The sequence below is a fragment of the Meriones unguiculatus genome, chromosome 17 (assembly GCF_030254825.1).
Source record: "Meriones unguiculatus strain TT.TT164.6M chromosome 17, Bangor_MerUng_6.1, whole genome shotgun sequence".
In the NCBI taxonomy this organism is placed as follows: Eukaryota; Metazoa; Chordata; class Mammalia; order Rodentia; family Muridae; genus Meriones; species Meriones unguiculatus.
The window spans coordinates 91,980,482-91,996,769 of NC_083364.1; the positions used below are offsets into that span (position 1 = coordinate 91,980,482).

At 45.0% G+C, this 16,288-nt stretch overlaps 1 protein-coding gene across 4 annotated transcripts in view; it reads right to left on the reverse strand.

Moving 5' to 3' along the window:
- Tiam1 (TIAM Rac1 associated GEF 1) overlaps positions 1-16,288 on the reverse strand; it is a 350,431-nt gene that overhangs the window by 113,313 nt on the left and 220,830 nt on the right. For all 4 annotated transcript variants that reach the window (XM_060370704.1, XM_060370703.1, XM_060370702.1 and 1 more), the window contains 2 exons: positions 14,246-14,407; positions 4,049-5,022 (listed from right to left, as the gene is read on the reverse strand). In XM_060370704.1, coding sequence (XP_060226687.1) covers positions 4,049-5,011 — 963 coding nt within the window. In that variant the 5' untranslated portion in view covers positions 5,012-5,022; positions 14,246-14,407. The remainder of the gene's footprint in view (positions 1-4,048; positions 5,023-14,245; positions 14,408-16,288) is intronic.

The window sequence follows — 16,288 nt, forward strand, 5'->3', positions numbered from 1 at the left end:
CCTGCTGCCTGCAGAGGCAGAAGCAGACCTCTCAACGACTTCTCCAGCACTATGTCTGCCTGTGTGCCACCATGCTTCCCACCATGATGATAATGGGCTAAACCTCTGAACCTGCCAGCCAATCCCAATTAAATGCTTTCTGTTGTAAGAGTGGTCACAGTTATGGCGTTTCTTTAAAGCAACAAATGCTGCCTAAGATACCCTCCTTCCCAGAAAAGCTTCGGAGTCAGGTAGAAAGGGTCTGTGAGGCTCTTCCAGGAAGTTAGGCTGAAATGAACCCCTAAGCTCTAACAGAGCTCACTGCCTCTTCCTATTCCAGCGGGGTGCATGGACTTCTGGGGAACGTGGAGATGCTGGCACCTGGCCATCTCATCTCAGCCCAGATCTCCTTGCAGCTCTCTAGTTTCTGTGGCTCCTTGCAACAGCCTTAGTACAGCCAAGTCACATTCTTGCACCTCCTATTTGGGTGAAGGAAGGTCTCCTCAAGTGTGCACAATGGCTCCAAGCCAAAGTTTCCCTCAGGCACTCCATAGATAATCTAGGCCTGGCCACAAGACAGAGCACCAATCAATGGTGGTGTCTCCTCTTTCCTACTCATCTCTTGAAAGCCTCAGAGCTGCAGAAGAGTGGAACTCCAGAACATGACAAAGCCAAGCCTTGCCCCACCTACTAAATCCACTATTTAGCAGACATCTGTAACTTTCTCGAGAGGCAGTATTCTAAGTTTTGCCTTCATTGCCTCCTAGAATATTGAATCTTCCTATGAACAACTCCCTTTGAAAAGAACCCAGATCCGTGAGGTTAAATAGCCAAGAGGCGGAAGGCAAAAACTCCAAGCTCAGACTTGCTGACATCCTTGATTCTGCATGACCCCGGGCTGCCCTCTCCTCAGTCCATTACCAAAGAAATAATAAGCAAAGAGCCAAGTTCAGGCCAAAATCCATCAAGGTGTCAATTACATCCAAGGAGCAGTGTATCCTGTGTTGTTGTTGAAACCAATAACTAAACCCAGCTCCAACAGTGGGAAGCTGGATTCGTGTTCATTTTCAGTACAAACTATATACAACATGTGTACATGTGCAAAACATACATGTCCAAACTCATAAATTAAACAAATAATCATGTGCCAGATACTGCAGCTCATCCTACATGCTACCTTCAGAGCTCACATGTGAATTCCACAGCCGGCCCATTTCAGTAACAAATCCGACCACCATACACAATACAGAAACAGGAAGAACGGCCAAAACCTTTTCTTGATCATTTTCAAATCAAGAGCAATTGTCCACATTATTTTGGATCCAGGGTGTTTTCTCCAGGCTGTGAGGTCGTGCTCTTGAGCCAAATGTTTGCCAGGAACTTTTTCCGGTGGGAGTGGAATGGCTGACAGGGCTGGAGACTGAACTACATCACCAGGGCAGGCAAGGAGACTGAGATCTGTGATTCAAGCTTGCTACAGAGGTCCCTTGGGTCAAAAACTTTGAAAAGCAAAAGAAGAATTCTTTTCAAGGAGACTTCCACACCCACTGTCTCTTAAAATACACTGTTTAGAACACAGAGGGCTCAAACTTAGACTAGGAAAATGTGGGTGGATGGATAGTGTTGTGCATAATTCTGGGGTTTGTTTCAAGTCATTAAAGATTCTTACTCAACATATAAAGTCAATACCAAAATAATACTTCCGCTCATTTTCTAAGCTCCACAAAGGCTTCCAAGCATGGCGTCCCCTTTGGCTCACTTAATACAGCCCGGCTGGAGGATGGTGCCACTCTCCCTGCCAAGGGACTTACACGAGGAAGTGACTTCCCCAAGGTCACACAGTGGATGGGCAGCCAAGCCAGCATGTAAATGGCCTTCTTAGGATTCCCTGTCTGTAGCACTTTGCATTCCATTAAGCAGTGGCTTTGTGAGGCACCAGCTATGATGATCTCACGTCTGTACATTAAGTTGGAAAGCCCAGGGATGGAGATACTGTGTTGATGTTTCCCGGGGGAGCTCTCAGCAGAGCTGGCTCTGGAGGGGAGCACTGTCTCCCTTTCCCCCTCTTCCTTCCATGGGTGGTTGTGACTAGGCCAGAGGCAAGTGGGGCCAAGTGGTCTGGCTATCTCTGGTGTTAGAACAATGGGGAAGAGTAATCCAGAGCACTGCTGGGTAGCCCTCTCCAACCTTACCCAGGGAACTGGCTAACTGAATCATTCCAGGCAAAGCTGTTGTCTGGGTCAGCATAACCTCTGCCAACCTCAAGGCAGGCAGAGTATCTCTCTGAGTCAGTCCTGTGGTGCTAATCGGATGGCAGGAAATTTCAGGGCAGCCCTTCAGTGCTTCTCATGGGAACCTTCAACAGGTCACCTGTCCATGAACTGCCAAATGTACAGTTCACTGGTGACCCTCACAGGGTGGTGAGAGGGTCCACAAGGTAGGGGTCACTTCTGTCACAATCTCATTGTTGTTTTAGTCTCAAACTCAGAAGAAAAGAGAGGTTAAAATCCAGACAGTGCCTCGTAGACGCACAATTCCTGTCTCCTTCTCAGAATGACACACTCCGATTTTTCATCAGCACAAGATCTGGGCACAAACAGCCAACTGCCCCAAGTCTTCAACCCACACAGCACCACTAACAATGCTGAGGGTTACACCGGTAAACCAGTTCCCCCACCTGGCTGCTTCCTCAGTACCAGGCTACATGACTCATGCATGATTTCATTCCACTTTCTCAAATTGTCCTATTATTACCCCTACTTGTATATCCACAATGCAAGAATCTAAACTAACCCAGAGCCTCTTTCAAGGCAGGCAAGTGCTCTGCCACTGGGCTGGAGTCCCCAGTCCTGATACTTCCACTTAGATACGTAAAGAAATCAAGGCTTTAAAACAACTACTAACTTGCCCAAAGTTGACCAGATACAAAGAAGGTGAAGGCTTTGGTAGCTTTGGTGGCTTTGGTGACTCCAGCCAAACCAATCTTCAGGAAGAAAGCCAGCCTCACTTGAGGCCCTCCATTACCTGGCCAAACCTTAAAGTAAGACTGTCAGTGCCCATTTGACTCAAATTGTAGAGAGGCCAGGGTGTAGCACTGCCCCCTACTGGGCAGGGTTAAAGTGCAAGAGCCTTTGCAGGTCATCATGATGTCCACAATGACTACTTTCAAAGCAAACTGGTTCCCTCTGGGGTCAGCATCACAGTCCACTAACCACTTCTCACCCTGGTCAGAATCCCAAGCTCCCCACAACCTGCCACAGGAGAAGGAGCATCAGAAAAGGATGAAAGCATAAAGGGCTGTTGGACACTCACTCCCACTATCACTGCCAGTGAGGCTAGCGGGCCCTCCTTCCACTGGTGGAACACTTTTCAGGTCTCTTACTAACCTGTTCACACCCACTCTCTTCCTGCATTAAACGGCCCAGCAAGCCAGCAAAGCATCTTTATCCCACTTCTCAGAGGGAACCTACAAGTCGGGGTTTGCCCAAGGTCAAACAAATTGTCTACAAACTAGAAACTGGGAACCGGCCCATGTTATTGCTTCTGCTACACCTCCCTCCAGAGAAGGGCTGGCCGCATCACAAGGAACAGGAAATTGAAATGGCTCCTGTAAGACAGCGGTCCTGCCAGCACCAGAGAGTCTGACAAGTGGCCACAGCCCGCCCTGAACCAAACACGAGGCGCTGCCCACGGGCTTCTGCCCACCTGCTGCACTGTGGATAGGAGCTCAGCACCTGCAGCCCACCGCGCCCGCTTGTCTACAGACAGGACCGAGCCCCACCAGGGAGGTACCGCTGAGGGACAGGACGGAGTTGAGAGGCAGTCTCCCGGGATGAAGTTAATAGCTCTATTGCCATTCCTAGCACATCCTCCCACCCCGCTACATACACAGCCCTTAATCCCCACCCCTTCCCCACAGAACTTTAAGAGGGGCGCGACAGAAGCGATAGCAGCTGCAGCAGCTGCCAAACCGGCTTTAAAATGAGAAGCTGATAAGCGCGAACTGATCATGCACTTTCAGAGCCATGCACCACTTCGAAAACGCGGAAACAGATCTCTGAGGCTTTACCTGGGTTGTTTTTGCTCTTCTGCCTTGCATGCTCTTGCTAAGGCTAATTTGCGGGTTGGTGGCACCTTCGGAAAGACAGTGCGACTTCCTACAGGGAAGTGTGTTATAATTACTATATGGAGCAGTCTCTTCTGCAGCAGCCGGGGGCATCTTATGCTTTGCAAGATCGGGAATATCCGACACCAAATTCCGGCAGTAGCCTGAAAATCTGTTCCTCGGTGCTCCGTTCGCCTTTACCCCGGAGTTTTTCTGAGCATACAAGTCACCCAGGGAGTTGGCTCGCTGACAGGTGCCGAGCTGCCGGGGACTCGCCTCTGTTTCCATCCCCCGAGCCTCCTCGCAATCCTTCTCTTCTGCGGAACCCAAGATTTCTTCGTTGCTTGTTAAATGTTCTTGGCTCAGATCTGAGAGTGAGAATTCCAGGCTGTCCTCCCGCCAGATGTCTGCAGATTTGGAGCGTTTCTTCTTGAAGCTCGCTGTCTCCATGAACGTGGGCCCATTGGATGTATAGGGACGCTGCCTCCTGCCTCCCTCAGCCAAGTACGTAGCGTCATCCCCGTACAGCCGGCTCTCCTCCGTGTCTGGCATGCTCTGCACAGAGGCTGCCGTGAGGACGATGCTGCCGTCTACGCTGGGAGTGACGGAGGAGTCGGTGTAGGACACAGGTCTCAAGCCCATGTCCACTCGGTCCACCCAGATGGGGTCCCCGAAGTCGTCTAGGGCACCTTCTTGGGAAAAGGGCTCCAAGCCATTTTCGGCCAGGGATTGGGGGATGCTGGGGGTGCTGCTGGACCGGGTGCTCACTTCGGAGTTCCTGTGGATCGCCTTCCCGGAGGAAGCATGCCGAGTCCTCCGCGTCTTGTGTGACAGTCGCAGGGAGCGGGATGTGTGCTTCCGCCCCAGGCTGGCATGCTTTTCTCCATAAAACTCGTGGTCCACATTTTGGCTTTCTGCGTTTCCCATGGTTTTATGGTCTGTGGCAAAGGGCAACAAATAAATAAATAAATAAATAAATAAGTGGCCAGGATGTTCGAGTCTGTATTAGAATGGGTATAAAAACCTTGAGAATAAGGGCTTAGGGGTCAGGATGAGCACGCACCTTGGCTGTGGGATTAGGTAAATAAAAACACAGCTTCTAGCTGTTTTGTGCTCATATGCGGACTGATTCCTGGCAACAGGTGAGAATAGCTTTATCTATTGAGATAGTACCCAGAAGGGTGAAACACTCACATAAAGTCAATAATGAGAGTGCTGTCTCTGACCAAACGGTAGATACCCAAGGGTCACCCAGAGTGTCGCTCCCTGCAAGCAGCCACTCGCCTCAACCGTGGCTTTCTGTTGAAGCTTCACAATGACACACTGGAAAGTCTCCTCTTACCACACACTGACAACTAAGGTGTAAACTCAGGTATCCCCCAAAGGAGTATTCTGCCCCCTTTCTGCGGAGGGAAGGGGGGTCTGTTTGTTTTCTTGTTTGGGCTTATGTATTTCTATCTGTTCCACAGTCTGAGGAGATCTCTTTTGCTTTATTTGGTTTCTATCCACACCTCAAAAACCAACCAAAACTTGAAAACTTCAAGATGCATACCTAATCAAATTTTCCTAACAAATCAAAATCATCAAGAAAATAGACTGGTATCATTCATTTCACAGCCACTCTGAAAACTCTGATCTGTGGGAGGGTTGAGGGGAGGGGCCTACGGAGGACAAAATGAAAACCTCGCTTGGCAGCTGACTAATGGGTCTATTTCTGGGAGCGCATCCAACCTGTGAACATGAATCTGGTACACAGTGCCCCGAAGACAGAAATGCGCACTGTGAAACCCAAATGTGGCCCAGCAGCACCTTCCAGGTTGAGTCAGTCCTCAAATATCACATTCCTAGTCTCTATCTCTGACCCGATGACACAATTCCGCTACCCACAACAGCAAAGAAAACTCTTCACCACGTCACAGCTGGGACTCTATTTGGCCTCTACCTTTGCTCCAGAAGTCTCTTTATTTCTCTCAGCAGCATATACACTTAAGACAACAAACATGAAAATAGATGGAATGAAAGAATGAAAGATTGTCTCCCTGGGCAAATCCCTGTGCTGGCTCTGTCAAATTCCCACAGAGCCATTCAAGAAGCACTTGCTGAGCACCTGCCATGTTCTAGAAGCCAGGGGTGGGCAATGAATGGCAGGGACACACCCTCTACTCCTATGAAACTGAGATTCTAGCCACGGAAGGTACACAGTAACAGAGAAAATGAAAGACGCCAGAGGAAACACAAAACGAGGTTGATGACCACAGCATAATGTACCTTCACATTGCTCCAGAAATCACTACAGACCCACTGTTGACTCTAAAATGGCTTCAGCTCTGACAAGCATCTCTATGGTGTGTGGCACATAGGGAAAACGTAGGTAACTTGCCAGTGAGTTCAGAGGTAATTCATCCAGATACCAGATGTTATTCCTGTATTAGAATATCCCCCATTGGGCCACACATCAGGATTCTCGAAGAAGAGCTTCCAAGAAAGAGGAGTCCCTCCTTACTGCAGCCAGTACATCTCAGAGCAGCATGTTCTCACCCCTCTGATGTCATTCAGAATCATTAGGAAAATTAGAAGATTAATGGTCCATGGAAGACCATGATACACCTTAACTCTTAAATTTAGCATGTCTACATGCTTTACAAGAATTAGTAAACAGATTTTTACCAACACTAAGGGCCATGTCCAATTTCCTAGAATCCATGTTTTATTATTTTACTTATTTTTGAGGTGTTAGGAATCCAACAGAGAACCTTGCAAGCGTTAACCACATGTTCTTCATTGAGCTACCGGGCAGCTCATACTGTCATTTTTATTTTATTTATTTATTTATTTATTTATTTTGCAGAGAAAATGAGGGATCTGGGGTTTGAACCCAGGACCTTAGGCAGACAAGAAAGCTAGACTGAATTACACCCCAACCCCAGCTCTTAATTTCCCAAAAGGCTAAATTAAGTATTAGTGTTCCTATGTGTTTTATCAATAAACAGAAGACAAAGAACAAAATGTTAGTTGCAGCTCAATTTTAAGACTCACATGGGTGGAAATTCAGAGGAGGAAAGAATCAGTGAAAGAACTGAATGGAAGAAAAGACAAAACTGTCAACTTACGTGTTGTCACACTGTATTACAACCTCCTGTGTTACATCTATCAACAGCCTACAAACATAAACGAGAGCTTTCTGGGGAGGTCCCTTTTAGCCAAGAGAAAACTAATCAACCTAAAAGCCCCAAGAGAGGGTTCCTGAAGGAAATGGCCAAATGTACAAGAATTATAACTGTCCATGCATCATGCTGACGGGCCTGCTGGATTAATAGCACTTTTAGTAGTAAGATTCTTTTCATGTGCCAAGGCAGGAAAGAAGGCATTTTATCCTCAGTATTAGAACCTAAAGACAAGTGCCAAGTCTCCTAAATCCTACCAGGACAGATTCTTAGGGGGTGACCTCGGCAGAGTCAGCACAAAGTATAAGGCAACAAAAGTTAAAAAGAAATAAGTTTCTAGAGGCTGAAGAAGTACTCCTTAATCTGAAAGCCTTCCCCTGAAGGTCTCTGCAGGGCAGGGCAGGGGTGGGGACGGGCTCTATAAATAACATAAGGCTGAAACATTAAAACTGCTCACTGCGGAGGAGACACAGCCCTGCCCAAGGCAGGAACCCTCAGAGAGTGGGTGAACCACAGCCCTTCTCACACACAGGTAAAATGCCAGCTACCCTATCACCTTCCTGTGCCAGCACACTTGAGACTTGTGGTGTATTTTTATTTAAAACACTTAAAGCCTTGTTTCTTTGTTTATGTGAGGACAGGCTTGTTATTTCATGGCAGAAAGTGAACTTTAAAAAAATATATCTACAAAAGACCAGAAATTCTGCACTCAGTCCAAAGAGTTAATGAATACATCCAAGCCAGACGTAAGAAACAAATCAACTACATGGTCACCACACAATCCCAGCTAAGGGTGAAAGTCTTCAGGCAAGGAGGGCAGTCATAAAGGCATGAAAATACAGATAAAAACACAGAAATCAAGACAGAAATAGACAAGGCCCAGCAAAGATACAGGTTTAGTATCCATAATTGTGTCAAAATGATGTCCCAAGCAGAAGAGTCCACAAGTTTCCTCACACAACAGGTTGTAGTCAAAACACAGATGCCTTAAAAACAGTGTGTAAAGTCAGCTTCAGGCTGTGTGTGAGTGATGTACATGAAATATAAATGAATTATGCATTTACACTTGGGTTCCACCCCCAAAAATATCTCAAACATTCTAAAATCTGAAATCTGAAACACTTCTAGTCCCAACCATTTTGGTTAAGAGCTACTGAGACCTGTACCAGACCACAAACTGGGAAATCTTACCAGCACTGATTTCTTTTTCAGGGGAATGCTGACTTAGATCTAGACAGCTATTACATGCAGGTGGCGAAATGGGGGTAGTAGATTCAATTTTAGTATATAGCCTTTAATACTTAAGCCACAGTGGTATTCAGGCTTCCTTGGCCTCTCTTGAGGCCCCTACTCATGCTCTTCTTTCTGCCTGGAAATCCACTCCTTACTGGCAACAGTCTCACTGACACCTGAAGATACCATGGTATTGTCAGGGAGGCCTTCCCCGCCTTTCGATTTCAAGTACCAACCTCTCCTGCAGAACACAGCTCTTACCCTTATTTTTTTCCCCTAATGTTTACCACAATAGTTCACATAAAGTATCACACAGACAGTTTATTTGCTCATTTTCTTAATTCTGTCCTTTCCTACAAAAACTGAGTATCAGGAAAATCGAATATTTTACTTATTTTGCTTCCTCTTATAGGTCAGGGACCCAGAACAGAGCCTGACAAGGAGTAGCTGCTCAATAAACAAACAAACAAACAAACAAACAAACAGTGACTAAAAAACACCCTTAATATAGAAGGTTACAACTCATACAATAAAAGACAGGAGCTAGAGGAATGACTGTTTAACAGCACTTGCTGTTCTTACAGAGGACCAGGGTTCAATTCCATGAAGTCACATGGCCTCTCACAATAACCTGTAACTCCAGTGGGTGATGCTACTCTCTTCTGGCCTCCTTGAGCACTGCATGCACAAGGGTACATAGACATACGTGCAAGCACAACAGCCCTACACATAAAATTAAAATTTTAAAGACAGACAGTAGGGCCCACTGGGTTGCACACGGCCCTCATCTGTGAACTGTACTTCTCCACCATGGCCCCCACACTACCTCAATCCATTGAATCCTTCCTGCACTTTCTATCCTCCCTGGTTTAAAGCTGCCTGGCAGATGCTTAGGAACAGGCTAAGTTAATAGCCATCTCTGCCTGCAGTCAGGGCCACAGGGACAGAAACGCCCAGGTCCAAGATGCCTCAGAAAAAGGGAGGGGAAAGCACAGCAGCACAATGGACTAGAGTAACACTCCAAGTGGTATGTGAGGACTCAGGAGGTCCAGAGATCCAGGGTCAGTAACAGAAAGAGTAGGGCTGCTCCAGTTCTCATGACCACCATGATCTCAGCTAACTGATGACATAGCTTTCCAGTGGCTGAATGTACTAAATAGGCCTTTAAGGAAAGAAGCTAAAAGTTATGTTTGGGAAGGTTATCAAAATGCACAACTTTTATTAGGGCATTTCACGTGCACATATGGAAGGACTGATTTTATAGGGTTCCTTAGCTAACTAAGTCCATCTGACAAAATGGTACAGATCACACTGTATGGTACTGTATCACACTGTGAGGTAAAATTATCACTGCAAGATAAAATTATCACTGTAAGATAAAATGATTCAGACATTCCAAAGGATAGGCATGCATACACATGCACACACACACACACACACACACACACACACAGATACACACACACACAGTGGCAAATCCCTGAATTTTACCATACTATGAGACATGTGGCTGAGAAATAGGTAATGGATATATGACTTTGTAAAATTTTCCGTGACTCTAATTATTTTAAAATAAAAAGTTTGAAACAAATAAATCAAGTCTTAACTAAATGGGAGTAGTCCAATTTAAAAAAATTAAATCTAAAAGTAAGGAGTTTTTCTAAAGAAATACATTTATAACCCAACCAACCCTTTCTTTTTTACCTAAAAGGCACCTATAATATCCTACTATATTAGAGCTTCAGTAAATTAAGCAAGTAAGAAACAAAGAAGCACTTAGTAGGCATCACTGGGAAAATGTTGCCTGGAAATGCAGAGGAAAATATTGCAACCTAAGTAAATACAGAGGAAGGGATTATCTGAGGACAGAACTTTGGTTTACTGTAGTGAGCAAAAACTAATTGCTAATATCTGCCATCAATAAAGAGCAAAGTACTACCTCACTCCATTAGTCACCAGTAAAAACTCTAAACCAAAAATAAACAGACCGAGGAAGAGTCCAAACTAACAGACAGGGAGTCCCTCTTGCTTTTTGTTTTGTTTTTGCTTGGTTTGGTTTTTTAATTGATCCAACTTCTCTCCCAGGCTGGCACCAAGGCTGAGCACTGAAAACAACTGTGAAGAGGCAACAAAACCAGTGGACAGATTCTATGCTTCTGAGCAGAAGAAGAACGGTCCCTGGAAGCCAGAGATTGAGCGGGGAAACAAGTCTCTCCTAATGTCTGTAAACCCATATATACCTTGGGTGCGCATGCCTGGGGCTGACTCAGAACAACACAGCAGACAGAGGCTTAAGGCTGAGCAGCCCATGTCTCAGACTGACCCTTGTGGGCACAAATGTGGCACAAACTCCAAGTATTGAAGTAGAGGCTCTGGATACATGGCTGACATGATGAGACCAAGAGCTTGCGCTCTAAATCCTAAACCCAGGCTGGTGACTTTCAGATTCCCTGACAGAGTAACAGCCATCACAAGACCCATGTCCATCAGGTGATTTTCAACAAGACCCAGAATCCCACAATATAATGTTCAAAATGTCCTTGTAACATTCCAAATACTAGGAAAACATAACCAGCTCCTGCGGTAAAAAGCCACCAACAGATGCCAAACTTCAGGAGGCCCAGACATTGGAATTATGATGGAAAGAAGTTTAAAGCATTATAAAACATTATAACTATGTCCCTCAAGTAAAGGTAAATGTGCTTAAAACACATGAAAACCTAACTGCTAGGCCAAGCAGTGGCGACGCATGCCTCTAATCCCAGCACTTGGGAGGCAGAGGGAGGTGGATCTACGAGTTTGAGATCAGCTTGGTCTATAGAGCAAGTTCCAGAACAGCCAGGGCTATGCAGAGAAACACTGTCTTAAGACAAAACAAAACAAGAAAAGAAAAGAAAGAAGCATAACTACCTGCTGTATGGGATCACCATGAACAATGATTTGTTCAGAAAAACAAAATTCATTTTTTAATGATTTATTTATTTTTATTTTATGTACATTTGGTGTTCTGCCTGCTTGTATGGGTGTGTGCAAATATCAGACCCTCTGGAACTGGAGTTACAGACAGTTGTGAGCTGTCATGTGGGTGCTGGGACCTAGAAGAGCAGCTAGTGCTCCTAACTGCTGAGCAGTCTCTCCAGCCCCCAAAATACATTTTAAAATTCATTTTTAATGTATTTTATATTCATGGGTGTTTTGCTTAAAGAGGCCAGGAAAGGGCATCCGATCCTCTGACCCTGGGGTCACAGGCTCACAGATGGCTGGGAACCACCTTGTGGGTGCTGGGAATTGAGCCTAGACCTCTGGAAGAGAAGTATGTGCTCATAATCATGGAGCCATCTCTCCAGCCCCCAGGATACATATAAAAGTTTGGGTCACACACACACACAAGCCTGCTTAGCCCTGTGAGCCTTTTCATCAAGTTGTTTGGGAACATATTAGCTCTCTGAAAACATAACCTCCTACAACGAAGTTAAGCTTGGAAAAATCTGAGCTGTCGTTAATATGGGAGGGGGTGGCAAGCCTGGCATAATCTAAAATTTATCATGTGTATTACACTTTTAAATCACCCTTTCTTAGTACTATAAGAAACAACATTCCAGTTTGGTCTGAGTCTTGGGTAGTGATAACAAGGAAAAAGAATCCAGCAACTGCAGGTGATGGAGGCAGAAACAGGTGCAGAAATAAAAAAAGATACAAGAGCATGCAAATAATCACATCTCTTGAGCACTGCAGAGATTACAATAATATTTTTATGATTTATGATGTCTAGCTTCCTAATGATACCAGGACTTTCTGGGATGCCACTGGCAGACAGTAGGCTGTTCCATCCCAGGAACAGAGCAGGAGAGTTGGTGACCAAGACCCAGTAGACTGGCTGACCCTAGCCTGCCCTGCGCAGGAGTAAACATTTGGAACCACAGTCTCACCACGAATATTAACCTTCTCTGGAACAAAACTCCTCTCCCACAAATGAAAGTTCTAATAGAGATGAAACATAAGCCACACTCTTGTGAAAACTGGTAAGCATGTGCGGGAGTTACTCTGGACAGAGCACATCCAGGTCACTTCAATTTTCACCACAGTTGGTTATTTTCCTATAGGGGGTGGTGGGACTTGATCCAAGGTCTTACACCAGGCTAGGTGAGCATTCCACTTCTGAGCTACATCCCTACACAACTGATTTTGTTCAGAAAGTTATTTTATTTTTAGTTGTGGGTGTCTGTAGGCATGTGCACACACACACACATGCTCGTAAGAGAGAGAGCACAGGAGGGCTCTGGATGTCCTGGAGCTGGAGTTACAGTTTGCTGTGAGTCACCTAACATTTTGGTGCCAGCAACAAAACGCTGCTCCTTTACAAGAGCAGCAAGTACTCCGAAGCACCGAGTCCTTTCTCCAGCCATTATGTTTCATTTTTAAAGATAAATAAACAAAATATTCACAAGCTTTAAGTCAACGAAAGTTTTCTCACCTTAAAGGGGCAAGGATGTCACATACACAGAGAGCTACAACAAAATGTAAACTCTGGACAGATGTCTTAGGAAAGTATCTATGATAAAGAAAATGCTGCCTCACTTGGATCTCCACGTATCCCTTCAATGTGACCTCATCATATTGTATCTGTCTGTGGCTGGAGTTATTTAAGCCTACATAGTCCCTCCTGTTTATCGTATTGCCCCATGGCAATGGGCCATCACCCACCTATCCTGGCATACACATCTTCTTTTTACAGAAATTACAGTCCTGTTCATCATTAAGACGGCCTCAAAGAAAGCACATTTCAAAGTCTTCACAGAACTAGATTGCAGGGTCTACAAACTCCTATCAGGCCAGTCCCACTCATATCATGCTAGAATGAAAAGTTAACTGCCCAGGCCAGGTCTCACTTCTGCAGAGTAAGGCAGTGCGAACTCCAACCATAAGCTAGCTAGTGATGGATGTGAGTTATAATTATTAGTATCACTTTCCACTCCCCCGAGGTAGCTAAAATTTTATTAAAATAAATGCAGCGATTACCCTTTCGTGACTGGAAAACAGACCTCTGAGGCTGCAGGGGAATGGAGGAGCTGTATTTATTTCAAAGTTAAATTGGAAGTGAGAATCACAAGACAACAGATTGCAAATTTAAAATTAGCTTCTGGTGGGAGGTCTTGGTTTTGAGCCTGTTTTTTCCTACTGGATGCTGTGCCTGAAGATGGAGAGAGGAAAGAGCTAAGATTAAACTGAGACGAAGCTCTCAAAGTTTGTGCTAATTCGTTATAATGCACGGACGGAGTTTTTGCCAAGTCACACACAAATACCCCTAGGCCAAGAGACTAAACACGTTTCAGCAAATAAGCAATGATCTTCAATTTAGATTTTACTTTGACTGTATTTATCTTTACTCTTCAAAGACAACCTGAAGCAGAAATATGTCATTGTTGTGAGGCTGGGATTACTAAATTTGCTAAAAAAACAAAACAAAACCATAATCCAATATAAAGCTGGTGAAACTGAGAGATAAAAGACCCTGAGGCAATTCACAGGAAAAGAAAAGACTTCATAGGTACCTACTTGAACTTCCCATTTCATTTTGGGCTAATGCTAATGCCTTTCAATTGTTAGATGGGTGCAGCTGTAAGCCACAGCAGTGACTCCGAATTCCTTTCCCACCATGTGTGTAAGGCAATTTCAGTTACTGCAGTCTACTGTGTGGCTCCTACCACCTTTGAAGTACTTCCCTCAGTCACACAAAGGCTCAAATCTAGATGCACAAACCTACCTTAAAAGGCAACAGTGGTGCCCAGCTGGACCAAGAGCGCTGTGGCATTTAGAAACTGAGGCTGGCAATGATGTCAGTGGCTGGAGTTGGGGCGTACGTCAGCACCTGCCCCATAGGGTGCCATCAGGGTATCACCTGAGTCTGGGAGAATGTGCCAAAAACCTGGAGGAGATAGAAAAACAGAAAGGCAATGGTCAGGCAGCAGAAAGGAAAGAGCCTGCACATTGATTTTCTAATATCAATTTAATGTGAAACACTCTACCCTTAAATACACAGACAAGACATTCAGCTACAGGTCTACAATGGCAGGCTCAGTGAGATACACACATAAATGCCAGCATATTTGTATTGATGGTCACGGAGAGCCCTGTACACACTTTAACCTGTCTGTGGATGTAGGCACTGGTTGACATAAGCAGGTTACTTCGGAATACTGCTGATTCTCTTCCCTCAATTGTCAAAGCGTCTTAACAGAAAGGCAAGGAAACAAGGGAGCCTCAATAGTCTCACAGACTTCAATGAGAAAGAGACTCAAAGAAAGTGATGTATATGTTGGAGAAGTATGGGGGAGTCTTCCACAACTTAATTCCACAAACTTTCCTGCGTTTAAGATGACAAACATCAGACTCAGAGAAAGCTCATGAAGAAAACGCAAACAAAAGAGTTTAGGTAAAATGTATAAACAGTTATTTAGCAAAAATAATTGATGACGATCATGTGGTGGTGGTGGTGATGATGATGATGATGACAGTGATGATGATGGTGCTGGTGATACACTGACAAGGACAGCTCTAAGAAAGGACAGTGTAACAGCTTTGTTGTTGTTGTTGTTATTATTTAGCACTTGAAGCTGGTTTTCTGAGGTAAAACTGCAAGTACTAAGGCTAGCAAAAAGGCCTGAAGTATCTTCGAGTGACTTTATTTTACTCGTCTCCAAGGGACATTCCTCTGTGGGCTGCAGGCCTCAGCCACCCACTGTTGGTAGTTTCAGCAAGGTGGGAACACAGAGAATTGCCTAGTGTGTGGAAAGGAGCCACAGAGAGGCAGTAAGTAAATAAATATATACATCCACACAGAACAGAACAGTGAGTTTTGTTTCTCCTTTATCTTGGAAAACGTGCTTTTTAGCCATGAAGCCCATGAGTCACGCTGGCAGGGGAAGGAACAGAAGTTCTAGCTGAACCCCGTTATTAACCCATAATGTGTGCCCTTTCCACGATTGCCCCCACTGCCATCCCGTTCGTCCCCTTTTCCTAGGCACCCCCATCCACTGCTCTCTGCAAATTTCCCAAATTTCAAAGCAGTTCCTGAATTGCTTAGGAACTGGCAGATATTAATAAGCAACAACCCATTTATATTGAAATGGACTCATTACCATGCCAGCTGCCAATAATTTGCAAGGCTAGATCCTCGCTGGCAGCTCAGCCTGCGGGCGGCGGCTGTCCCTCCACCTGCACTATGGAGGCTGATAATGCAGTTTTTATACTTAAAAACAAATTATCCTATCTACCAGAATTAAAATGTTTTCTATCTATATTCTTCTAGGTCTGAACAAAAGCACTAGCTGAAAAAGATAAAAGTACAGGACATTATTCATAAAGCACAAAGGGAAACAACAGAGTCTGTTTGCTATTTTTTCCTCCTGATTTTAGGAGAAACAAAAAATTCCCCATAACCTTGTCTGTGGAATTGAAACATGAGGTAGCCTAAGGGGGAGCCCTCACTTGTTCCTTTGTAATCAGCAGATATGCCAAGAGCACAACGTACCAACAGTCACTCATTGTGGCTGGAGCTGGTGGACACTACAGTGACCTTGTGTGTGCATCCCAGGGTGCCTTGAGAAAACTCAGGGTTCTGAGGTGTTTTCTGAGACCCAGGAACAGTTCTAGATAATGAGAAAGCAGCTTCGCACCAAGCTCCGAGTCGGGGGGCCTGAGCCTGGGGGATCACTGCGTGCATTCCTTACAACATGGCTCTGCGAGTTGCATCTTTATGTGCAGAATGATTAGGGACATGCTGTTAACCCACCACCTAAAACTGGGG